Source organism: Vombatus ursinus, unplaced genomic scaffold (genome assembly GCF_900497805.2).
Source record: "Vombatus ursinus unplaced genomic scaffold, bare-nosed wombat genome assembly UNPS02004691.1, whole genome shotgun sequence".
Lineage (NCBI taxonomy): Eukaryota > Metazoa > Chordata > Mammalia > Diprotodontia > Vombatidae > Vombatus > Vombatus ursinus.
This window is the reverse complement of record NW_020944469.1, coordinates 58256-85096: the sequence shown is the minus strand read 5'-3', so window position 1 is coordinate 85096 and position 26841 is coordinate 58256. Positions and strand designations below refer to the sequence as shown.

The following is a 26841-nucleotide window of genomic DNA, read 5'->3' as shown; positions in this document are numbered from 1 at the left end:
CTCAAGCCAGCTCTTGAACCAATTGTTAAATTGTTAAATTTTCAGTGCAAGTATCCACACCTTGAAAATTAGTAAATGTTACAAATCAGGGCTTGATTTATTATTTTTTTTTTTCGTTGTCTAAAGAAAGTAATGGAGAAAATGTTAATATGCAGATTAAGCTTGAAAGTGTTGTGGGTGTGTTGTTAAACACTTCCCAGCCCCCTCCTATCCTGTAACCAGGCTCTTCCTTCACTAATCCATCCTCTACACAGCTACCCACTGACCGTTATTAAAACTCAGGTCTAACCAGGTTACTCCCTTGCTCAGTAAACTTCAGTGGCTCCCATTGTCTTTAGGTTAAAAATCTAACCTCCTTTGTTTCACACTTTAAGCCCTTCACAATCTGACTCCGGTCCATTTTTCTGGGCTGATCACAAATAACTTCCCCTCACCCACGCAGCTGGCCCACTTGCCATTCCCTCCAAAGGATGTTCCATCTCCCAAGTCTGGGCCTTGGTACAGACTGTTCCCATGCCTGGAATATGCTCCCTCCTCACCCATGCCTCCTTGAACCCCATACCCCAAACTCCCTGTAAGGCTAAATTCAAGTGCCTACACCTTTGGGCCTTTCCTGTTCCTGCTCCTCTCCCTAACCACTGTGTTTATTTTGTGGGTATACTGGATTTGCTTATCTGTGACCAAGTAGGATCCCCCAGTAGAATATAAGCTACTTAAGGGTAGGGGCTTTCTCACTTGATTTCTCTCCTGAGTGACTGGCTCAATGAATAGACCATAGTAGGTGCTTGACAAACATTTGTTGCCCAATTAATTTGATCACGGAGGCGAGTCAAGAAATTATCTACTACTCAGCTTTTGCCAAAGAGCACCAGCAAAGGATTTGATCATTGAAGTTGCCCATCTTTGTGCCAAGCTTGGAATGTTTCCCAAACTGCTTACATATGTCCAAGTGATCTGTATTTGCTGAGGACAGAATCACTTCTGGTTTTCTTTCCATTGTTCTTCAACCAGATCTTCTCCAGCATTTTTCCCCTCTATGTTTTTTGGATTTCCTCCAATGGGTATACCTTCTTAATTATGCAATGCTGCCCCCACCCCTTCTCTACTGGTGGTGTTTCTCATTCAGAGCCAGAGTCATGGGTATCGCGCCCACCAAGTCTTAGTGTTACCTATGAGGTCATATTTGCATATTTCCATTGGGACCTTGAGCTCTTCTTCTTCTTATAAATTTGGGCATGTGTGTGCAGACATGGGAGGCTGTGAGCTTTTACTCCTGGCTCTTTTCTCGGATTTTGTCTCTTGTGAATTTCTAGGTGTCTCAATTACTGTAAGTCTTTCATCATTTTAGTTATTCCTATCTACCTTGGCAGATTAACAAAGGCAGATTTCTCTCTCCCTCATCATTTTCATTTTAAAGCCCTTTTCATTAGACTTGTATAACACCAGCCAAAGCTTTAACCAGGAGTCCGTCATCCCTATGTTTTAATCTGTGGCTCAGAAATCCAAATTACATTCTCAAGCACCACTTTTCATGGCCAATTTTCAATTCACAAATTAATTTTTCTCTTCCGTGTTCCTTTCCTTCAATGGGAAACACTACATGTGCTCCTGTGGTCTTTAGTTTATTGCCCAAGATGTCATAATCTTTGGTAGTGCTTTCTAGATTCCTTCTGGCAGTATCATGTATTCCCATGTCAATCACCAAAGTAGGTAGTAGTCATCCATTTTTACGATCCTTGCAAAATTCTCTTTTATGTCTTGGATACATACCCCAGGAAGACAACAAACTTCTGTCTGTTGCTACCATGCAGACAGATAGCCTCAGTACACTGTAGTAAGGGTGTTACCAAGGGCCGCTATTTGTCTGTTCTTCCTCTGGCCCTCACTGGAGGAGCTCTCACCTTCCACCACCTGTGGTTTTGCAGCTACATCATCATTCTTTTTTTTTCCCTTTTCTCAATTTTTTTATTAAACAATTTGTTTATTAATTTTTAGTTTTCAACATTTACTTCCATGAGATTTTGAGTTTCAAATTTTCTTCTCCTCTCCTCCCCCCTCCCCAAGATGGGGATGCCTCCCCCAGAGAATCCAATTAAACCTTTGACCCAAGATCCTGAAGTACTTCATACAAGTTTGCTCAAGAACTGATGCTGGGAGGAAAAGAGAAAGCAGCTCTCCATTAGCTGCTGTCCTAATAGAACTTAGATTGTTAGCACTGAAAAGGACATTCGTATGTTCATCACAGAATATACAAATGAAATTGGAGCTTTGTTCTATACCTCACCAATATACTTGTCATGCAGTATTGTATAGCTATCTATATCTCTACCTAATTTTCTTTTTTCTTTTCTTTTTAAGTTATTTCAAACTTAAATACTAGAATTTAAATACACAATAAGAAAAGAAAAAGAAGCATATTATAAACTTCAATACAAAAGAAAAAAGAAAAAAAGCATTGCCATATGCACAGCAGAACTTGAGAGGATTCAAAATATACAGCAGTAAATTTCCATTTCAAGAAAACCTATATAATAAATACTCCGCATTGTGTTCAGAGCTGTCCATCTTTGCTTTGCTTCCTTGTGAGTTTTCTTTTGTTCTCTGCTGTACGCTTTTTACTTTGTTCTTTTTTTCTCTCATCCCCCTACAAGAAGGCTACAATTAAATGTGTACACACACACACACACACACACACACAAACAAACGTATATACATACATACATACACTTACATACACATTCATATACTTAGAGATCTATAATCATACTCATATATAGATATATACATTCATATGCATCTATGCAAAACCATACTATACTTGTTTGTTCTCTGTTTCTCTGAGGGTGGATAACTTCTTCATAAGTCCAAGTCTTCCCATATTTTTCTAAGTCCACCGACTCATCATTTCCTACACCACAGCAATATTCCAACCTTATACTGTCTAGTTATTTCAAATAGTCTAAAACAATATTGATTAATATGGCTGACATATAGTGTAGCTTCCCTGTTTTTCTCTTTTGATTAAATCTATTTTAGCTTTAATTTTGTGGGAGATCATGATTACTACCACTGTTTTTTTTTCCGTAATAAATTCTACTCCTGATCTTTATTTTATGTTTGTGTGTATCTCTTGTTTCCCATCCCTCCTGACTCCTCAGCTTCTACCCACTCTCTTTCCCTCCTATTACTTAACCTACCCCCCCCCCCCCTTCCTCCCTTATCTTCTCCCCCCACCCTTTCCCTTTATCCTTTTGTTTCTTTCTGAATTTAGAAGACGTTTATAGCCTTCTAGATGTATGTGTATTGTTCTCTCTTTAAACCATTCCTGATGAGAGTAGGGTTCCAGAACTACCAGCCCTCCCCCCCATCTCAGCCCTCTGTATCAGTTCTTCCTCTCGCACCTCATTTGTATAATTCTTTTTTTTACCTTTTCCTAGATGGTTTCCTTTTTAGAATCACCTCATACTCAGGTCTACCCCAATCTTTCTTTTGAACTACCCAATTATTAATAACAATCTTACACATATGTTTTATATTTCTTCATATAAAAAGTAAACAGTCTGTCCTTATTGAGCCCCTTGTAATCAGTCTTTGATGTGTACTTTATATTTCCCTTAGATCTTCTGTTAAGGTCAGAGTTTTTGTTGTTGTTGTGGTTTTGTTTTGTTTTGTTTTTTACAAAATCCTGAAAGTCTGCCGGTTGATCAGATGGCCATTTCTTTTCATTCAGGATTATGTTTAACTTTGCTGGGTATGATATTTTCCGCCGCAACCCCAGTGCTTTTGCTCTTTGACATATAGTGCCCTCTGCTTGTTAGGTCCGAAGCATCAGGCATTGCCAAACTCGTGGTTTCCCTACCACTTCCTGTGAGTGCCAATAGCCCTGGCCTTGGGATGCAGTTGAGCATCCCAGCACGTATTGAGCACACACACTGTATGCCAAGCATTGTGTGCTAAGCACCGGAGGGGGGAGAACCTCGAGACAGAACACAGACGTGTGCAGATGCACACAGGGGAGTCTTCAAGGACCAGAAACCAGCACTGATGCTGACTGCCACCAAGTTTCAGCTTAATGCACTTCAACTCAGGTGAGGGGAGTGATTGTGTGTGAAGAAAGACAGCATGCAGTATGTTGGAAAGATTATTGGACTTCTCTTGGTTCCAGTTCTAGGCCCACCATTCACTAACCATGTGACCTTACATAAGCCATTCATTTCACCCTGGAAGCCTTTTTCCTCAGCTATAAAATGGGGATGATAATACTTGTATTGCCTGCCTCAAGGTGTAGTCATGGGGAAAGCCACTTGGAAACAATAAATGTGAGTTTTTTCTTATTCCTATTCTGGGATCTCTCTGAGATTTACTTTCTTGATTTTTAAAAAGGCATAATAATAACTGCCTCATAGAGTTGTGAGTATCAAATGAAATGATGGTTATGAAAAGGCTTTGTGACCATAAAGCATCCACCATAAATAAACGTATCACAGCTCACATATATGAGCTATTATCAATGATACCAATGATGGGGATGCAGAACGAGCAGTGACATAGTTCACCAGACTGTGTCCCAAATTCAGCTCAGGGCCTTTTCCTGCTAAACCTGCTTCTCCTTTTATCTTCATCATTTCTGCTTGTGCTACTGTCGTCCTCCCAAGCTTCCATCTTTCAAACCTTAGAGTTCTCTTCTCTCTCCCTCCTCCCATCCAGCCACTTACCAAGTGCTCTCAGTGGTACTTCTGGAACTGTCTTGCATCCATCTATCCATCCATCCATCCATCCCTCCCTCCCTCCATCCATCCATCCATCCATCTATCCCTCCCTCCATCTATTCATCCATCCATCTATTCATCCATCCTTCCCTCTCTCTATCTTTCCGTCCCTCCATCCATCCATGTCTCCCTCACTCTCTTCCTCCCTCACTTCTTCCTCTGTATTCCCACCACCACCAGTACCTGGCCCTTATTACCACCGGCTTTGGCCTAGCGAAGTAGGCTGCTTTGAGGGCTCTGCTCTCTTCTCCCCTTAATCCATGTAGTACGTTGCAGGCAGAATGATCTTTTTTTCAAGGACACTTTAGTGGCTGCCTATTACCTCTAAAGTAAAATTCCAGCGCTTCGGCCTGGCCTTCCAGGACCTCCAGCATAGTGCTCCACCTTGCTTTTCCAGATCTCAGATGTCTCCCTTCCATTCATTTAAAGCTTTGGTTAAACCAGACAACTCTGCCCCTCAACTGCCTCCTGTCCTCCCCCACCCATGTGCTTTTGCCCTCATTTTTCTCCAAGCTTGTGATGATCTCCTTCCCCTTTTTTACCCACCCTTCAAAGCCCAACTCAAATGTTGCATCCTCCAGGAAACCTCTTAGTACCCTGACTGATCATGACTTTCCTCCTGGACTCCATGGGCACTTTGCTTTGTGGTTCTGCAACATACTTATAATTTAGTGTTGTTGTTATTGTTGTTCAGTCATTTCAGTCATATACGACTCTGTGTGACCCCATTTGAGGTTTTCTTGGCACCGATACTGTCATGGTTTGCCATTTCCTTCTCCAGTTCATTTTACAGTTGAGGAAACTGAGGGAAACAGGGTGAAATGACTTGCCCAGGCTCACACAGCTAGTAAGTGTCTGAGGCCAGATTTGAACTCAGGGAGACAAATCTTTCTGACTCTAGGTTCAGCGCTCTATCCACTGTAGTGCCACTTAGCTGCCCCTATAATTTAGTAGTATGTATTCTAGTTCTCTTTTGGTTTCTTGTCTCCCTGCTGGAATGTAAGCTCCTTGAGGATAGAGTGTGTGTATTATCTTAGAGCAGATGAACCCCATGCCTCATAGTTTGTTTGTATTTCCTAAGCATAGGATAGCTAGGTGACACAGGGCAGGTTGGAGGTCATTCAGCAGCATTTTGGGTAAAAGAAAGTAGGCCCCCTTAGGACTAGAACCTTGCTGGGCTAGAAATTTGATGCAGCTCTGAGAGTCTCATTCCGCTCTGGGTATCCATCCCCCCACCCTTCCTCCCCAGAACCAGTGCAGGAGGAGGATGACTCTGTGGGCCATAGAGTTTGGTTCCTAGGCATTGCTTGGCATATGAGAAGGCAAGTACCAGCTCTGGATCTTGGCCTTCGGCAGTGAGCCTTGGATTTTTAGAGATGGAAGAGGCCTTAGACCATCAGGCTCAATGCCCTCATTTTACAGAGAGAAACTAAGGCCTGGAGAGGAAGTGACTTGCCCAAGGTCACCCAGGGAGTTAGCCAAACCAGGTCTAGACTCCGAGTCCCTTCTTTGGGGGGCCTTGGTTTCCTTCTCTATAAAATCCAAAGAGTAATCTGTGGTCTCCTGGGCTTGTGGTTTGGATGTTTTGGGAGGAAAAGTGTCTTGACCTCCTTGGAGAAAGCAGCTCTACTAGAATCTGCCAAATGGGGGGGCATTCCAGGTGGCTGGGCTGAAGCCCTAACCAGCCCTTTCCCAATTAGGTCCTGTCCACGTTCCATGCCCCCCGGGCCCCCTTTGAAACTAATTACTGACCTCAGCAGCTACTGCTTCTAGGTTTCGCCATGGTAATGGGCTGCTTTTCTTCCACCCCCAAAGAGGAGGGACCCATGCCCACCAAAGCTTCACCCCTCCTCAATGGGGCCGCTGCCAGCTTGCCCCACCTCTGCTGGGAGGTCCCTCAGGCCCACTGTCCCTGGCAAATTCAAAGGCTGGCACTGTTTTGTGGGGGATTTTGAGGGGGGAGGAATGGGGTCTGGGAATTGGCCCCCTGGGACCTCACTGAAGGTTTTTCTACCACTGCCATCCCTTTGAGCAGGCCTGGATTCTTCTGCAGTGCCCACTGTTGCCTGCCAGCACCCAATGATAACAGTTAAAGAGTGCGTTTGGTGCTCGTGGCGACCAATGAACTGCCACATATCTCTGCTGCTTTTCAAGCTAAGCATCCGGGCTCTGGGAACTGGTTGGACAATAAGCTAGTTCATCAGAGGGAAAAGCTCATGTGACGTGGTTATATCGCTCTCACTCAGCTTGCTTTTTCCTCCCCCTCCCTCCCCCACCCCCAACTGTTTTTCTTTGAGGCAGTAGAACAACACCATACTGGTACATTGACCAGGCTGCCCCTTTCTTGGGCATGAAACCAATGTTTTTCCATCTCCCTCCTCCTCATAGCAACCTAGGAAGGCACACAAGGGCACAGAGACCCTTAATGCTCCCTTTCACAGATGGGCACACTGAGGCCCAGAGGAAAGAAAGGGAAGGCTCCTCGTGGTGATAAGTCAGTGACAGACCTCGGGCAGGAGCCCAGGGCTCAGGCCCTTTTCCCTACCAATTGAAATTGAACTGAATCCAATATGGTGACTAGCTGGAAGACTTAGAGGGGTTAGCCGACCAACTAGAGGGGGCTTTGCCATGAGGCACTGTGGTGTTTGCATTTCAGTCTGTCTTGTCTGGTCTGATCTGACTGTCTAGCCAGGTATTTCTGTGACTCTCAGGAAGATGCCTGGCTGAGTTTGGAGACTCGCACAGACCTACAGTGCACAATCTGAAATTAAAAGTACGTTCTGGAAGCCTAAAGCAAGGTTCCTGTGGGGAGGTACAGGGAGGGTTAGGAGGGACCCCACAGTTAATACTGCTTGGCAGCCTAGAGGACTAGGCAGTGGAAGCAGGAGGGGAAGGAAAGGAGGCAGGTATGTGGTGAACTTCTTATATTGGGCCAGCAGTCTGGATGGTCGTAGTTCTTGGGGAGAGAGCCTGAGAGAGACCCAGCACCCCTTCCCTTTGATTGTCTGACAAGGCAATAAGAAGGCTACACCCCCCTTCCCCAACAAGAGAGAGTGAGCCCTGCCAGAGCTGTGCCACGTAGCTAGCTCTGGGGAGGATGCCCTCCAGGGCTGGCCGGAAGCCAAGCCCTTTTCTAGCATTGTCATTTGGTCTGCTAAGAACAGGTTGGTGGCACATGCAGGTGACTGCATCCAACTGGAGAAGTCAGCTGTGAAGGGTCTCACCATTCACATTCTGGCTAAGTCCCTTGGCTGCTCAGTGCCTTAGTTTTCCCATCTGTAAAATGAGAATCTAGATCCTCATGTACCATGACTGGCAAGGCCCTTTGCCGAGACAAAGAGTGCCTAGAATGTTATTAAATACTAAGGGAGACCAAAAGGGATGACGTAGCAGGAGGTACATAAGGTGGGCCGAAAAACTTCTCAGGCATAGGGAGCTGATTCCAACTTAGGCCTTTCAGCTTGGAGTTTCTGGCCCTCTGCTGAGGCCCCTGATCTATTTGTCTTATATTCAGTCATGAGCTCAACTCTCCCTCTTCTCTTTTTCCTCTTCTACTCCACCCCTTCCCACAGATGATACTGAAGACAACCTAGGACAATGCCACTGGTCAAGAGGAACATTGAGCCCAGGCACTTGTGCCGAGGTGCCCTGCCCGATGGGGTCACCAGCGAGCTGGAATGTGTCACCAACAGCACCCTAGCTGCCATCATCAAGCAGCTGGGCAGCCTTAGTAAGTGGGCTGGGCTTCAGGAGCCTGCGGCCAGGCCTGGGGTATATCCTTGTGCACGGAGCCATTCACCTTTTTCTCCTGATTTGGCCTCTTTGACCGTGGGGGGCGGGCAGTAAAGGATCATAATGTCTAAGGTTGAAGCTTTAGACTTGATCTTCTCAAATCTCTCATTTTGTAGGGGATACTGAGGTCCAGAGAAGGGAAGTAACGCAGTCCCTGCCTTTGAGGAGTTCATAGTCTTAGGAGGTCACAGATTTTTGAGGATAGAAAGTGATCTCAAAGTGTCATCTGGTCAATTCCCCTGCCTCCAGACAAGTAGGCAGCATATCTAGGCCATCCCAGAAAGTTTATTTATCGTTGGTTTCATCCTGAACGATTTCTCTAGATACACTACCTCCTGATGGCCAAGAGACTCTTCCTAAATGCTTCCCCGCCATGATGGCCGACCTCGCCATGATGGCCGACCCGTCCATGGGCTACTCACTAACTTGGGCAAATCGCTCTCTTTTCCTGAGCCTCATAAGACTATGAAATGAGGGCTCAAACCCCAAGCTCCCTAAGGTCCCTTCCAGCTGTCATGTTTTGATAACTCTTAGTGAGCAGCCCAGCTCCCAGAAAATGGGCAGTGTGTGCAGAGGCGCTCATGTTGCTAGAGTTGCCTAGTGAGGTGCTCTCCCATTAGCAGCAGAGGGCAGGCTGGGATTTAGGCAGAAACCTCCTTCCCCGTCGAGACATTGCCTGGGATAGTGGCAAAAGCCTCAGCTTGGGAGGGAAGCTGTGGCCTTAAGCCCTGGCTCCAGCACATCGAAGCTGTGTCATCAGTAGGCAAATGACTTTACCTCTGTGGACTTCAGGGTCCTTGGAATAGGAAATGGGGATAATCGTTGCCCTCCCTGGTCCACAGAGTTGTTTTAGAATTTGTTTTGCGGAAAGTGCTTTTTAAACCTTTAATGCGCACTGTTACCATTGGGACAGGAAATTCGGTGAAGCATTGGGGAAGGTCTGTGATTTGAACTGCTCCAGATGGCTTGGGGCCTGGCTGCGGGGCCCCTCCCTTTCCCCGTGTCCTAGCCCTAGCATTTCACCTCTCAGCCAGATTTTCCCAAATGGAGGACCCTCCATGCCAACTCCCTGGAGCTTAGAGGCTCTCATCGGGAAACCAGTGGGAAATGTGCTTCCCATTTGGCTAGTGAACCTGCACTTATCAGGTCAGCTTAGAATGCCTGGGGATCCAGGGGACAGGATGCAGAATGGGAAGGAATATGGCATGGCATGCTGGGAGAGACATCAGGGTCAGGAGGGACCTTTGGCCATAGCATGCCATTATCTGGGTGGGGGACCACAGGACATGGCGTTGGACCCACCTCGAAGGACCTTAGGACACAGAATTTCAGTGCTAAGAGGGATCTTGGAACACGGAACACCAGTATTGGGAGGGGTTGGGGGTTCAGCTTAACTCTTCATTTTACAGATGAGGAAATTGAGGCTCAGAGGTAGTCATTGATTTGCCCAAGGTCAATAGTCAGGTAGTGAAGCTGAGTCTCGAACAAGGTCTCCTGATTCTCAGACCTGTGTTCTTTCCTGTGTGTCAGAGCCTTCTCTCTCCCCCACTGCTTCCAAGGCTCAGCCTTAGCAGACAAGAGGGATGAGGCTGCAGAGAACAGCTATTCCCAGCAGGGAGAGCATTTTCATGCAGAGACTGCCTCCTGTCCCCAAGAGGGCCCCAGCTGAAGTAGCTGTGGCTGAGGTCTGAGAAATAGCAATGGCAAAGTAGATTGGGGGAGACCCTAGAGGCTTCACCCTGTGGCGTAGTGACATAGCACGTGTTCTACAGGCCAGTCTGCTCCCCCATTCCTTCCTGTCACCTTTCAGGACTCTTTGGCCCCAGGCAGACAGCAGCCTCTGTCGTAAGGGCCATTGGCATGGAGTAGACCTAACAACACTGAGCTGTCAGAGACTTGGCATGTCCCACTTTTCTCCTCTATTGATACTGTAAAAAGAGGACAGAGCAGGTAGAGGGCCATTTTTAACTCAAAGGAATGGTTATCTAAGGATAAAATTTTAGGTATCAGCAGGAGTGCCAGTTTTGTGTCCCTCAGATCATACCCATAAGGCTGCTCTTGTTGGAACTTTGAGGAAGACGAGGATATGAACTCTAAATGATGTGAAGGCAGTAGGGGTGTGGATGATGCTGCCTGCCACTGGGCAAGTGGAGGAGGCCCAAGAGTGGTAGCCAGTCATTAGAGCAGTACAGCTGCTCAGAATCTCACTAGCTTGCAGAAGCCTGCCCATAATCACAGAATCTGAGTGTTAGAAAGGATCTCACAGGACATAGAATCCACCCCCTAGCTGAGCAGGAATCTCCTCTACAACTCTCAGTTGTTAGTTGCAGACCTCCAGTGATGGGGAGCTCATTACCTCCTGAAGTAGCCCATTTTGTTTTGGCACAGTGCTCATTATTAGGAGGGCTTTCCTTATATTGAACTGAAATCTGCTTCTCTGTGGCAGGCAGCACCATCTACATCTGATTAGCAAAGTCGGGGCTGCCCTGTCTGCTCTGGCCTTCGGGGCGGGGCGGGGGGGGGGCGCTCCTGTGGCAAAGTCAGGAGCCACTGGCCTCTCCAGCCACCCAGGTTGTCTGTGGAAGAGATGTAGCAACACTGGTCTCAATGAGATTGTGACCTCTTCTAATCGAGCAGCATCGTGGTACGGTGGGAAGAGCTGAGCACTTAGTCTACTCCTCTGCCTTAGACCACACAAGCAGTCCCCTCTCTGAGCTTCAGTTGCCTCATCTGTAAAATGAGGATCCTGAACTTTGTCCACCTCACTGTGCTGCCTCATTGTTAAAAATAAGAAATGTACCTGGTGGGCCAGACGCCAAGACCTTCCCAGACCTGCAATTGTTCACCTGGCTTTAGCCGACCGCCAGCATGGAGAAGTGATCTGTAATTATATGACAGAAGTACTTGGGGGAAGTCGGGATGTTTAGGCTGGAATCCTCAAGAGAAAATTTAGCGAGAAGACAAGCTGGCCGTCTTCGACTGTCCTGGGGAAGAGGGACTAGGACAGTATGGGGAACCTACAGACTCGAGGCCACCTGTGGCCCTCTAGGTCCTCAAGTGCGGCCCTTTGATTGAATCCAAGCTTCCCAGAACAAATCCCCTTAATAAAAGGATTTATTCCGTCAAACTTGGACTCAGTCACAAGGCTGCACCCAAGGACCTAGAAGGTCCCATGTGGCCTCGAGGCTGCAGGTTCCCCACCCCTGGACTAGGCTTAGTTTGCTTGATCCCAGAGGGCAGAAGTGGGAGCATGGAGCTGAGGTGGGGGAGCTGAGGGATCCAGGAAATTGGGAGGCCTTCAAGCAGAGGCCGGATGAGGATTCTTGTCCGCGTGTGAGTTGGATCAGGTGACCCCGAAGATCCCCTCAGCTCAGAGATTCTGTCGGTCAGCAAACAGGAAAGCTGGACACGGGTTGGCTAAGGCCAGTGGTTGGCCTCGAGAGAGTATTGTGGGGAACCCCCTTAAGACTTTCTTTGTCCCTCTCCCTCCAATTCCAGGCAGACATGCAGAGGACATCTTTGGGGAGCTCTTCAATGAAGCCAACAGTTTCTACATGCGAATGAACTCGCTGCAGGAGAGGGTGGACCTCTTGGTGATTAAGGTCACACAGTTGGACTCCACTGTGGAAGAAGGTGGGTAGGGCAGGGTGAGCCGAGGGAGCAGCACTCTTTCCTGGTGCAGGGCAAGGCTGCTTTTTCTCCTTCTTGCCTAGATTATTTCCTGCTTTCTCAGGGGATACCTTAGGCCTGGTGTTTGTTAGGGTCTTAGGCCAGAGCCCCGGCACCAGGGCTCCAAGGGGGCACTGTGATATTGGTTTGTCTCTCTGTGACTTGTTTATACCTTCAAAGCTGGCCCTAGTTGTGTATTTTTTCAAATCAGTTTTCCTGATGCTTTTTGTTTGTATCTTCTGATCACTTTTGGCTATCCCAAATTTGAATTCTTCTGTTATGATGAAAAACAGTTAAGCAAGGACAGCTGATAACAGTGCTTTGCCAACACTTCGCCATCATGGTCCCAAGAGGAGTTCTCCGTCCTCTCTCCTTTTTTAAAAAGCAAATTTGTGTTTTCATTCATCTCAACAGTATCTGTACATTTGAAAAACATTAAAACAGATATGTAAAACATTAGTTTGCAAAATGACAATGCTTTTTTGTTTGCATATGGACACCTTGAAATAGCTAATAACTACCTACATATACACACATACAATCTAGGGGTGCATAGCCCTTTATTAATTGAATTGTGTGACTATAAAATTGTGGTCTGCTGTGGTGTAGAAGGCGTCAGGGAAGAAATGGATGGCCAAGAAAGGTGTGGGAGCAGTCAGGTAATGAGAATGTGAACTGACAGATGGTGCAGCCCACATGCTTGGCTGGTAGGCACTAGATATTAAAAGAAGAAGAGGCGGGCACACAGCATATTGGCAAGGACCTCCATGGAGGGCTTCGGGCCAGGCGTGGCTATGAATCAGGAAGAGGCAGAAGGAAGTTAGGGCTGGCACCATTGGCAAGAGCCAGTTATCACAATTGATCATCAAGCATTTATTAAGCACCTACTGTGTGCTGGGTGTGGTGATACTCTGGAGGGATGGAAGTATTGAAATGTAAGCACAAGATTTTTGAGTTGGAAAGAGACCTCAGAGATTACAGTCCAACCTTTGCTCCCTCTTCATTTCACACATGTGGAAACTGAGACCCTCGAGGTAAAGTGACCTGCCTTAAGGTTCTTGAATAGTAAAGGGGCAGAGAATTTAAACTTGGGTTTTTCTTTGTTTTTCTTTTCTACTCTTTTCTTCTTAATGACCCCATTCATAATATATATCATATATATAACAATATACTATTATAACAGCCCCCTTTATCATAGATATCTTATACATAACAATGTATTATTATAACAGCCCCCTTTATCATATATATATCATATACATAACAATATATTATTATAACAATCCCCTTTATCATATATATCATTTATATAACAATATATTATTATAACAACTCCCTTTATAATATATATTATATATATAACGATATATTATTATAATGACCCCCTTTTCCCGTACAGTTAAGTGCGGCATGGCCCTCACCTGGACTCCTCATCTGCACAGTGAGGAGGCTAGAGCAGGTGACTTTGGAGATCCCCACCCCATCTCCAAGTCCATGGAATGGTGAGAATGTACCAGTACATTGGCTGTGTCTGAAAATGTCTGCCTCATTCTGTCCCTATGCCGAGAGGACGCCTCCACCACGATGCTCCTCTGAGGCCTTGCTCCAAATTCTAGAGTCTTTTCTTTGCAGGGTAGTTCTCATTGGATACATCAGTCTCCTGTCATTCATGTATAGAGCACACTAAATTCAGCTGGATAAACGTGTGGGGCAGGACTTACCTGTTATGAGTGTCCACCCCACCCCAAATTCGGGGAGAGCCTTGTACTCTGTATGTACATATTCCCCTACCTCACCGCCCAAAACACACATGTGTTCTCATATATATACATATTACCTCATGTACACTCCTTCCCAGTATACTTTAGGGCATGTGCTCACTCCTGCACACACTTCCCACATGTGTATATGGACTCACAGACATGCAAATGGAGATGTAGGACACACTTGCTCACATGTGTGTCCTGTCACAATTCCAGATGATGCAGTGGATAGAGTACCGGGCCTGGAGTCAGGAAGACCTGAGTTCAAATCTAGCCTCAGACACTTCCTAGCTTGTGACCCTGGTCAGGTCATTCAACCTCTGTCTGCTCCAGTTTCCCCATCTGTAAAATGGGGATAGTAATAGTACCAAGAATAAAGTGAGATATTTGTAAAGCAGTGGTGTCAAACTCACTGTATGTAAGGAATCCTGCAAGTGTATATTCTCTTAGAAAACCACATATTAACATTATGTTCTGTTGTATTTTTATGCTAAATATTTCCCAATTACATCTTAATTTGCTTTTGGCAGCACTTGGGAGGGTCCCTGGGCAACATGTTTGACACCTCTGCAAACCTCAAAGTGCGCTATAAATGCCAGCTATTGTTATTACACAGACGCGGGCTTATACACAGCTTCTCAGGATCTAGCGATGGGCCCTTGGGTGTACGTTTGCCGAGCTTGTGGCTTCCTCATCAGCCTACTGATTCTTCCCCACAACAAAAAGCTAACTGCTTTAACAATGGAGTCCGCTTAGCTTAATGACTTACAGAATGCTGGGAAGCAGCATGCAGGTGCAGACATCCCAGAGGAGCAGCTCCTCTACTCTCGGTTATGTTGGGTAAGCTAAGAGTTGGGCAGGACTTTGGAGGCACAATCTGGTTGTAAGACTCAACACGCCAGAGGATTACATTTCTCTGAGGCCCCTCGAGGTAAAGTGACCTGCCTTATATATATCATATATGTGTATATATATATATATATATATATACTGTTATAATAGCCCCCTTTATCATATATATCTTATATATAACAATATATTATTATAACAACCCCCTTTATAATATATGTTGTATATATAACAATATATTATTATAATGACCCCCTTATAACAAGTCTGTACAGTTAAGTGTGGCATGGCCCTCCCAGCAGGTGACTTTGGAGATCCTCCCCCCCATCTCCAAGTCCATGGAAGGGCCTATACCCTGCTGTGATATAGGTCAGAGAAGGGAACCTGTTACAGGTATCTTTTCCTCAGGGGCTGGGAACATTCCCTGGGTTTTGTCCCTGGCCCAGCTCGTCTGTTACAGGTTGTCCTAGCCTCCCAGCTAAACCACTTGGACCCAAACAGACCATAGGTACCAAGATTCTCTCTCCAGAAATTGTTCCATGCATTGCTTGCTAGGGATGTCTACCCCCTAGCATCAGTGTGGGTTTGCATGAAGCTAATGTGTAACTATATAGTGACAGCTGGCCTTTGGGCCAGTCACTTCAACTCTCTGACCCTCAGTTTCTTCCCCTGTAAAATAAGTAAAACAAGTGGCTTGAAATGCCAGGGAGTTACATAGGGGACTCGATGACCTCCAAGGGTTCTTTCTAGCTTTGCAATTCTAGAATTAGGCATTCTCGAAGGGCCCTTCCCATTCTGATGGTTTGTGGCCCAAGAGTCCTTCCAGCTCCGAATCCTGTGATAATGCTCTTCTGATCTCTGCCTACGGTGGTGCTGAAAGCCGGCAATACTCTGTTTCAACCACTTGCCTAGGGCCTAAAGGAAATCAGGCATCAGGCCTAGACACGACAAGACAGCTTTAGGCTTTTCTCTCTAGTTGTGTTTTGGTTCCCGTGGGATAGCTGGGCTAGGGCTGGAGCTCCAAGTGTACGTGCCAGAGGCAAACACTAGGCTTCTCTGAGCTGGTTATGGGCAGGAATGTGCATGGGGCACCGTGGGTGGGAGCAGTGCACATTATGTGGTGGGAATGGGTTTCTGGTGGCCCAGGGAGTTTTGACAATGACTCAAAGGTTGGTTTTTCCGTGGTTGAGGTCACTGGTGAGTAGCAGTTACTTCAAGTTTGCCATCTAGTGGCCATTGCCAGAGCAAATAGCTTGGGGAGGGGGTGATAAAAATAAAATAATGCGTTTCTAGAAATGAGAATAGTTTTAAAAGTACAGCTTATAGGTCTACAGATATTGGCACTTCAGGAGAACCCCTGTGTTACTGCCGAGGATGAAGGCTAAGGCCAAGATGCCCGTCAGACACTTTCTGTATCATACTGTGAAAGGATCCTTACGTCGTGGAACAAGAACAGAAAGGGGCCTCTGAGGTCATCTCCTGCACCCCCCCTCAACTTACACAAGAGGAAAGTGGGGCCCAGAGCAGGGAGTATGACTTCTCCAAGGTAACTCAGACAGTAAGTGGCCCAAGCAGGACTCAAGGCTCCACTCCTAACTCCTAACTGTAGCACTGTAATTAGCTCTCCTCAATCTGCCACTTACCAGCTGTGTGACTTGGGGCAAGGCACTTCACATCTCTGTTTCTCAGTTTCCTCATCTGTAAAATGGGGATAATTGTGCATTTTCTGCCTTCCTGTTGTGAATAAGTAACTATGTAGGCCTTAAAATCCTATAGAAATGTGAGCTACTTTTACATATTTGGGAGTCATTAGCATCCTTTCCTGTGTCTTCCAGGAGCTGGCCCCTTCACTCATCCACCCCTCTCCTAAACCTTCAATTTCTCCCTGTCTCCTGGTTGCTTCCCTGCTGCCTATAAATCTGCTTGGCTCCCTGCCTTATTTACCAAGCTTTCCCTCAAGTTATTGTTCGAGATGTCTCCTCCCTTTCGTAACCAAACTCCTAGGAAAAAAAATTGTTTTTACTTGTTACCTTCCTCACCTCCCATTCCTCAAACCCTTGAAATCTAGCTCCCAGACTCTCCACTCAGATGAAGCTACCCTCAGCCTTTTTGTGGACCTCCTCCTTCTTGCTCCTTCTGCAGCTTTGGCACCATGGAGCACTGCTTCTTTCTTGATGCTGTCCATGCAGGTGACTGCCAGGTGTACATAGCCAGCCTCCATCTCCCTCCTGGCCTCCATCCCTGCATCTCTGGCTATCTGCTTGGTTCTCCCACTGTATGTCCCGTAGGCATCTCTCCTTACCAGTTCTTCTTCCATGTGGTTGCCAACTTGAGATTCCAGCAGCATGAGGTTAACCATGCCACTCCCCTGCTCAAGAAGTGGCTTGAGGAGAAAATACAAACTCTTCTCCCTGGCATTTCAAGCCACTTACAATCTGGCACTAACCTGTCTTTCCAGTCACCCTAAAACTGGCTTGCTTGTTGTTCCCCATTTCCCACCTCTGTGACTTTGCCCAGGTTGTTCCCTGTTCCTGAAATGTTCCCCTTCCTCACCTTCACCTTTTGGAATCTCTTGCTCCCTCCTTATCATGCCAGGTGATCTTCAGAATCTTCCTGACAATTTAAGTGGAAGCCATTCCACTTCCTGGCATGGCGCTGGTAGGCTGTCCAGGTTTCACAGGCATACAACAATGAGGTTGGCACAATGGCTCTGTAGATATTCAGTTTGGTAGTCAGTCTAAAACCTTTTCTCTCCCACACTTTCCTTTGAAGCCTCCCAAACGCTGAGCTAGCTCTGGTAATGTGTGTGTCAACTGCACCTGGCAGGATAAGGTACTGGACACTGAGGTCCTTTCTCCAGCTGAACTGCCGAGCATTCATCGTGTACCGCAGAGAGCGTAACTCTGATGGGCTGGTCACTTTGTTAGAATGCCAAACATACACTTGTCTAGAAGACTATTTTACAGAGAACTCACACAAGACAAGTGTCTCACATGGTGGTGAGAAATGATACAAAGACACTCTCAGGGTCTCTCTGAAGAACTTTGCATCGATTGCGAGACATGGGAGACACTGCATAGGAGCGCCCAGCGTGGCGTGCCACTGGGGCAAAGCAGAATCACAATAGCACAGAAGAAACATGAGTTGCACAGATCCAGAGACATCTCCGTTGCAAATGTTCTGACAGACCGCTTGTGCCCGACCTATGGTGGAACCTTCTGATCAGCCCTAGCTGGACATACTGACCCCAATGTCGCCATGTTATTGGGCCTCTTAGAAAATGAAGGGGAAACGGCACCAACGACACTCCAAAATTTGCTTATCAATATACATGTTGTTATTCCCCTAATAGAATGTAAACTCCTTGAGGGCAAGAACTATTTCATTTGGGGCATGTAAATGTAATTGTGCTGGTAGGGAATGAGATTTGAACTCCGTCTGTCGTGTGGGCAGGTGCTTTATAATAGGGATTTACTGAGTATTTCTTTGTTCCCAACAGTCCCTTGGAGGTTCTTTGAAAAGAAGGGCCCAGAGAAAGAGGGGATCTTGTCACCAAGAGCAGGGAGCATCCTGAGTCTTTAGATGGACCTAGAGCCCTGTCTCCATTCTGCAGGTTGTAGAATGTCAGATCCAGAAAGGGCCTAAGAACTAGATGACCCTAGAGGTCATGTTGTCCAACCCTCTCATTTTACAGATCAGGAAACTTGCCCTACATCAAAGTCTGTGGCAGAGCCAGGGCTAGAGCCATCACAGGACTCCCTGTGCCACATAGCCGCTTTTTAGTGCCAGCTAAATCAGCCCCATTTGGAGGAGATGTCCAGGGAGGCCTGCAGCTAAAGGGGAAGTGGGCCCATGCTGGAGCCTCAGAGGCTCCCTAAAGTGCTGAGGAGCTTCTAGTACTGGTGTGATGCTGATGTGCCATGTGACCTTGCGCAAAGAAACTCCCTTCCCTCCTTAAGGCTCTGTAGGATTCCAGATGCTGGCCTAGACAGTGAGTACCTGAGGTGTTTTCATTGCTGTAATTCTAGAGATTCTCAAGTGTACCTGGTTGATTGTCAAATGAGTCCCAGGAAGGATATTGGGTGCTTAGTGAAAAAGCCAACAGGCAGCTAGCTGCAAGCAGGGACTGCAGTTGCATCATAGATGATAGTTTGTGAGTTAGAAGAGACCTTAGGGGTCACCTAGTGTATCCCCCACAATTTTACAGAAGAAGAAACTGAAGCCCAGAGAGGGCAGGTGACTTGCCCAAGGTAACACAGCTGGGGTTTGAACCTAGGTCTCCTTACTCTCTGGTACCAGAGTCAGTAGTGCCTCACTGCCTGCCTAAGGTGGTTCCTGCTGCTTGAAGCTTTGGGAACGGTAAGGTCAAAGGCCATGGAACCTTCCATCTAATCCGTAGAATGATACCTCTTGAGGTATCTGGGGACGTCCAGCCAGGATCTAAGCAGGCACATGACCACATGCAGTTTGTGACATGGGAGGCATCTGTATAAAGACTGGGCAGAACTGGGTGAGAGGCCATCAGCTAGCAGGGGCCACGTCACCACTCTGGGGCAGACTCTTCTTCTCTCAGATGAGAACTTCTTTACCTTTCTCAGAGTCATGTTTTTAAATAACTGAAGGAAATGCTCAATTTCAGCTGGAGGTTGGGGAAAATGAAGTTGTAAATTTTTCCTCATCCAATTTCATGAACCCCTCAAAATCTATCCACAGATCCCCCCAAGGGCTCTGTGGACCCCAGGTTATGAACCCCTCGAAATCCATTCACAGACGCCCCAAGGGCTCTGTGGACCCCAGGTTATGAACTCCTCGAAATCCATTCACAGACCCCCCCCAAGGGCTCTGTAGACCCCAGGTCATGAACCCCTTGACTAGATGATCTCAAAGGTCCTTTGCCACTCTAAATCCTGTGCTCCTCGGCTCCGCAGTGTCCCTGCAGGATATCAACATGAGGAAGGCTTTCCGGAGCTCCACAATCCAGAATCAGCAGGTGGTATCACGTAACTCCATCCCCAACCCTGTGATGGAGATGTACCAGCGGTGTGACAAGCCCCCGCCACTCAACATCCTCACGGCCTACAGGTAGGAGGGAGGGTAGGGCCCCTGGTGACCAGGATAGGTCTGGAGAGTGAGAGCAAGTGGAGCCCGAGTCAGGATCCTGTTCTATCTGCTGGGGCTTTGGGTTTGGTCAGGAGTGCTGGCCTGAGAGTTGGGGCACCTGACCGAGCCCTTGCTGAGTTCTTTCCTAGCTGTGTAACCTGGGGCAACTCACTGCATCTCTTATAGCTTCAGTTTCCTCATCTGATCATGGACAAAATCATAGCCTTCCTGCCGTACAGGGCCGTGGGGAGCAAGATGCTCACTGGCCTTTTTTTCCCCACTTATTAAAAATATGTGAACTGCTGCCATGAAAGAGGTTGTCTGTGGCTCCATGTTGAGCTGACATCTCACCTGGGTAGTGAGTGACCTTTGCCTGCCCAGGCCTCATCACCTTGACCGGTGGGGTCAAGCATTCCTTCACACTCGAGGCCTGTCCTCCTCACTTCTTGGCTCAGAGCTAGGGGCATGTAAGCGTGAGTACTAAGATCCCCTCCACACCAGAGAACACCCATCAGTTAACAGTCGTGGCTGGTGATAATAAAGAAGAGCTGGCAATGATTTAGAGTTTTTATGATTATAGGGTTTATGTTACGAGCTTCGTATCTCCCTCAGTGCCTCTGCACACAGTAGGCACCAAATACATCTTCACAACAACTCTGAATTATGATCCCTGTTTTACGGATGAAAAAACTGAGACCCAGAGAAGTGAATGACTTGCCTTAGGTCACACAGCTAGTAGGTGGGAAAATGAGGCTTCCACTCAGATCTCCTGACTCCAAGTTCAGTGTTTTTTTCTCCCACACTACCACTACCTCAACAGACTTCCCTGGGAAGCACACAGCCTCCTTGCTGATGCCAAGTAATACCCATCTTTCAGGAATGTGCTTTTGTAGGGTGGGTTGTTTGGGTGTTTGTTGAGAAGTGTCTGTTTGGTTAAAACAAGGGTTTCATCCACTGCCTGGCAGTCAGGAGACCTAGTGTTAAATATTTTCTGAGCCTTCTAAATCTAACCTCTCATCATTCCAACAAGAGAGGGCGTTTCCTATCCTTGGGGGATGTCCCTGGACGGCAGCAAGCTCAAATTTAACTGGGCCTCAGGGCTTTCTGATCTGGGTTCAAATCACAGCTAACTGTGTGACCTTAAACAAGTCTCTTACCCTTTCTAGGCCTCATTTTGCTCTTCTGTAAAATACGGGGGGCAGATTAGATGCCAGCTGTTGATGAGCTCACTAACATGCCCTTTTGGGTCCATTTCAGAGATGACAAGAAAGATGGCCTTAAATTCTATACTGACCCATCATATTTCTTCAACTTGTGGAAAGAGAAAATGCTTCAGGCCACTGAGGATAAGAGGAAGGAGAAACGAAGGCAGAAGGTACATGGGTGGGGCCGGAAAGAGAATTAGACATGAGAGGAGCTCCCTATCTCTCATGGTGCCATAGAGTCAGAAGTCCTCTTGGCTTGGGCCCTTGTTGTGTGACCTTGAATAAGTCACTTCTTTCTGAGCTACAGTGTCCTCATCTGTAAAATGAGGGAGGCGCATTAGATGACCTCTTAGGTCCCTTATTATCTGCGATTGTGTGTGCTTGTGTGTGCTCATGTGTGTATGCTTGTATTTGTGTGCTCATGTGTGTATGTGTGTGTTCATGTGTGTGTGTATGTGTGTGTGTGTGTGTGTGTGTGTGTGTGTTTGGTTTCCCATGTTTTAGGAAGAACCTTGACAAGAGGTGGCAGGACCAGGATGATGAAGGGACTGGAAGCCATGCTATGTGAGAATCAGTATTTAGTTTAGAAAAGGGAAGGCTTTGTGGGGGGCCATGGTAGCAGTCTCCAAGTATTTGAAGAGTTGTCCTGTGGAAGAGGGATTAACCTTTTCTTTGTTTGGTCCCAGAGAACTAGGAACTATGTGGAGAAGTTGCCAAGAGATTCTGGTTCAAATCTAAACTCTGTTGGGGGAATTGCAGGTCGGGGTGTCCTTTACAGGTGAGGGTCAGGGCCCATCCAGTCCTGAGATTCCTCAGAGTGGCCTTCATTGCTCAGGAAGCACCTTTTCCTCAGAATCCATAGATGCATAGCTCAACTACCCAATTTGGAAGGCTGCAGACTTGGGCTTCAGTGACATCAGCATTTGTCCCTTCTGTCTGCCCCCCCCCCCAACCCCTCTTGACCCTCCTTGGACTCCCAGGACCCACCTGGCTTTTCTGTCAATCCTAGGCTTGACTAAGGAAGGGAAGTACCCTGTTGTCCTCTGCCCCGATCAGCCTACATATAAAATATTGTGTTCAGTTCTGGAGGCCACATTTTAAGGACTTTGATAAGCTGGAGGACAACCAGGTTGGGGAAGGACTTTGGGAGCCCACCACATGAAGATCACTTGAAGAGATTGCAAAACAGAAGACGTGATAGCTGTTTTCAAGTATTTGAAGGGTAAATGACTAAGAATACGACGTGACCCAATGACAAGGAGCTGACGTTTTAATTCCATTTCAATGAATTCCCTTTGTGAATCAGTTTCGCAAGTCTCTTTTGTTGGCTCTATCTTCCACCCCCTAACCGTGGGTGTTCTTTTCTCTCTCTATACTATCTACCCATGTGATTTCATCAGCTTCCTTAGGATCATGTATCATCTCTACATAGATGACTTCAAAATCCAAAGCATTTTATAAGCCTTTCATGTAATGTCAGGGATTGTTAACCCTGATCTGTCCCCCTGTTACCTCTATCAAAATCAAGACGTTGAAAACAAAACTCATTGTCTTCCCCTTAAAACCTGCTCCCTCCCCCACACTTGCCCATTTCCATAAAGGTATGACCACTAATTCCTGTTCTACCTCCACACCATCCTTTCTGCCTGCCCACATGGATTCCTCATCACCTCATTCCTGGAGCATCGTAATGGTATCCTTGTCTCTAGTCTCTCCCTTTTCCCATCCTTCTTCCATACACCTGGCAAAATAATCTTCCTAAAGCACAAATTCCTTGCTCAAAAATCTTTAGTGGTTCCCTGTGCCTCTAGGATAAAGTAACTTGTCAGCCTGGCATTGCCTTCTCACCCTAGCCCATAATATCTAACTAGCCCCAGACTGGCCCATTCTTCATTCGAGTCCCATCCAGTCATCCATCCAGCCGTCTTGCAATCTGCCCCCAATCCTAACACCACCCACCATCCCAGTCTCCCACTGTCAGCCTCCTCAAGTAGAGTAGTCAAATCAATATCTGTCTGTATGTAATAAGAATAACAAATAAAATGAGACAATTCATACAGCAACTCGGTCTAAGGAAAATGATTGCTCACTTCTTAAATGCATCAGACCAATACCACTATTGCTTCTGGAAAGGATATCTTCTTAATTGGCTGCCCAACAGATGACCTCACCATCCTTGTTGACTTAGACCAAAATTCCCTTCCTTGGCTACCACTCCCCTCCATGTTTTGTCTTCCCTGTTAGAATATCAGCTCCTTGTGAGCAAGGGCCATCTCACCTTTGTGTTTGTATTCCTAGCACTGAGCACATTCCCTGGCACAGAGAATTTAAAGTCCTTCCCATGCTAGCTCCAATCAAACTTTCAAGGCTTATTTTCTATTACTGTCCTGTATTCATTGTACACTCTAGCCAGCCTGGCCTGGTAGCTGTTCCTTGAACCCAGCCTCTCATCTACCTTCACCATGCCTCTGAACGGACTGCCCTGCCTGAAATGTAAACCTTGCCTCTTAGAATCGTTAGTTTCCTTCAAGGATAGAGTGCCAGGCCTGGAGTCAAGAAGACCTGAGTTCAAATCTGGCCACAGGCACATCTTTAGCTGTGTGACCCTAGGCAAGTCACTTAACCTCGGTTTGCCTCGATTTCCTTGACTGTAAAATGGGGAGAATAGAAGCACCTACCTCGCAGCGTTGTTGTGAGGAACCAATGAAATAATATTTGTAAAAAGAGCTTACCGCAGTGCCTGGCACATAAGCACTATGTAAATGCTAATTATTATTGTTATTATTATTAAAGGTTCGGTTTATTTGACCCTCCTACAAGAAGCCTTTCCTGACCACCACCACCCCCCACTTGTTAACACTCACTCTCTCCTTGAGGTATATTGTTTATACTTATCTCTTTGTGGTTTCCCTGGAGGGCAGGAGCCTCTGGGCTTTGTCTGTGTATTCCCAATGCCTAGTGCTGTGCTCAGTACGCTGTAAAAATGGAATAAATGCTTGGTAAATTTATACTACACTGACTGTATCATTTGCTCTGAGCACCCCCACTATCTGTCCTTCAATCCCTCTCTTCCCCTTTGTAGCTAAACTCCTCGAGGACGCTGTCTCTAATAGGTGGAGGGATAGAGGCTTGGAGGGAGCCCCACATGTGTAGGGAGGCCTCCGTGGATGGTGAAATCAAAGGGAGGCAGAATAGACATCCATAGCCTCTTTTCTTGCCATCTTTCTCCAAGGGAGACTTTCATTCCTGCCAGGAGGGGAAGCAGGAAGTTGGGGCCAGAGGCCGCCATTCTACTCTCCTCAGAGAGAAGGGGTACTGACTAGAAGTCTATCTGCTCCCCTTGATTTAGTGTTAGTCTTGGGGATATGATCAGGTTCAGCTGACTTTTGATCACTTTGTCATTTGTGGGGGGAAGGTCTACATCCGGGGCTTAGCCCTTTCCCTCCTAATACCAGTTCCACAATGAACACCACAGCAAATGGCAAAGAAACCCCTTTATCCAAATCATAGCAAAACAGAAATATGAGAAGGTACATGCACAGGAGAATATATACCAGACAGCACAGTGAAGGAGCTCTCCCGTTGGAAGTGAGATAACTCAGCTTAACCAAGAGAGAGGCTCTTGGAGCTCAGCCAGGGGGAAACTCCCCACTCCTCTAGAGTAGCAAGCTGGGATTAGGGACATGATGGAGACTGCCCACCCCTCTCATGTCTTCCTAAAGTCTTTTCCTTCAGCAAGGGTTGAAGTGGGATTGGCCTCTTCCATCTTCTTTCTCCAGGTTAGAAGCCAGGAGCTCCTGAATGATGAGTCCCCAAAGGGGAACTTAGCAAAGGCTAGAGCTCTCTCTGCTCTCCCTAACTCACCCCACCCCTTACACAAGGCAGGGCCTTCATCTCCCCCAATAAGAGGAGAGTCCCATAGCAGTGGGCTTTGGGACGGGCTTACGTAGGTGCTTCTACTTTCTCTCCTCTCTCTTCCTTCTAAACCCTGGGCAATCTGGCTTCCGATCTCATTTAACTGAAAACTACTCTCTCCAAAGTTTCCAATGACTGCCAAATCACCTAGCCTCACAGCCTTTGTGCCCTCTCTGCAGCCTTTGACCCTTGGCGAAGATGACCTCCTATGGATACTAGAACACTGCTATCTCCTGGTTCTCCTCCTATCTGTCCAACTGCCCCTTCTTTCTCAGTCTTTGCTGGCTCTTCAGGTCACACCCACTGAGAGTGGGGGTCCCCCAGGCTCTGTCTTGGCCCCCTTCTCTTCTCTCTCTCTGCATTCTTACTTGGTGATCTCGGCTCCCATGGGTTCAGTGATCGTGTCTCTGCAGATGATCTCGTATCTCTTGATGCAGTCCTAATTGCCATTCTCACACACTTAACACAGCTCAGATCCTGACTTGGGAAGGTCTGAGGCCAAATCTAGGCCTCACCACTGAAAGGAGAACTTTTGTTTTAATCAGAAGAATGACCTGACAGGACTCATAGACATTGAAATGGGCTGTGGAGGAAAGTCATAGCACCTTTTAAATTAGCTAACTTCTTATCAAGTCAACAAGCATTTATTAGGCACTGATTGTGTGCTAGGCACTATGCTAAGCTCTAGAGATTTTTCTTCTTTCCTTGTAGAAAGGCAAAAGCAATCCCTACCCTCAAGGGGTAGATCACATGCAAACAACTCTGGACAAAGAAGATATGGACAAGATAAATTGGAGGTAGTCGCAGAGGGAAGGCTAAATGCCTTCAGAGGGTCAGGAAAGGCTTCTTGTAGAAGGTGGGATTTTAGCTGAGACTTGAAGGAAGCCAGAGAAAGGAGGAGGGAGAGAGTTCCAGGCGTAGGGGGACAGCCAGAGAAAATGTTCAGAAAATGGCAGAAGATGGAATGTCCTGTGCAAGGAAGAGCCGGGAGGCCAGTGTCACTGGATCACAGGGTATGTGGGGTCAGGGGTCAGGTAGGAGGAGGAAGGTAGAAGAACACTGGAAAGATAAGCCTTTAAAAAGCCAAACAGGATTTTATATTTGATCCTAGAAGTGATAGGGGGCCACTGGACTTCATTGAGGAGAAGGGGGTGAGGTGGTCAGACGTTGCTTTAAGAAGATAATTTTGATGCCTGAGTGGGGGCTGGAGTGGATGGGAAGAGCTGAGGCAGGGAGACCAAGCAGCAGGTTATTTTGATAGTCCAGGTGAGGAGGGCGGGAGCTAGGGTGGAAGCAGTGTCATAGAAGAGAAGGGGAGTGGATAGGAGAGATGGTGAGAGGATAGACTCAACAGACCTTGGCAACAGCTTGGCTCTAGGGATATGGGGGTGACAAGGGAGAGGGAGGCACAGCCTTGGAGTCAGGAGGACCTGAGTTCAAATCCGGCCTCAGACACTTGGCACTTACTAGCTGTGTGACCCTGGGCAAGTCATTTAACCCTGATTGCCTCACCAAAAAAAAAAGCAAAAAAGAGAGAGAGAGGCAGCAAGGGTGATGCTTGGGCCATGAGCCTGTCACTGGGAAGATGATGGCACCACTGGTGGACAGGAATAGGGAATAGAATTATCAATCTGGTTGGGTTCAATGAAGCAAACCCTGGGTGCCAGGCACACAATGCTAGACACCACTTAGGCCCGTTGGGGAACGGCCAAGCACAGAAGTTACCGTGATCCAAACGAGAGTCAGGCAAAGTGCTCCAAGAAATCTGAGGAGGAAGGC

General features: G+C 46.8%; 1 protein-coding gene across 5 annotated transcripts in view; it reads left to right on the top strand.

Annotated features, from left to right (window-relative positions):
• Positions 1-26841, top strand: part of LOC114026183 (wiskott-Aldrich syndrome protein family member 3-like) — a 73954-nt gene that overhangs the window by 38977 nt on the left and 8136 nt on the right. For 4 of the 5 annotated variants that reach the window (XM_027839830.1, XM_027839817.1, XM_027839813.1 and 1 more), the window contains 4 exons: positions 8342-8499; positions 12060-12194; positions 19771-19924; positions 21200-21317. In XM_027839830.1, the coding sequence (XP_027695631.1) occupies positions 8367-8499; positions 12060-12194; positions 19771-19924; positions 21200-21317 (540 nt within the window). In that variant the 5' untranslated portion in view covers positions 8342-8366. Of the gene's footprint in view, positions 1-3818; positions 4089-8341; positions 8500-12059; positions 12195-19770; positions 19925-21199; positions 21318-26841 lie in introns of all 5 variants that reach the window. The other variant, XM_027839840.1, reaches the window with a different exon arrangement.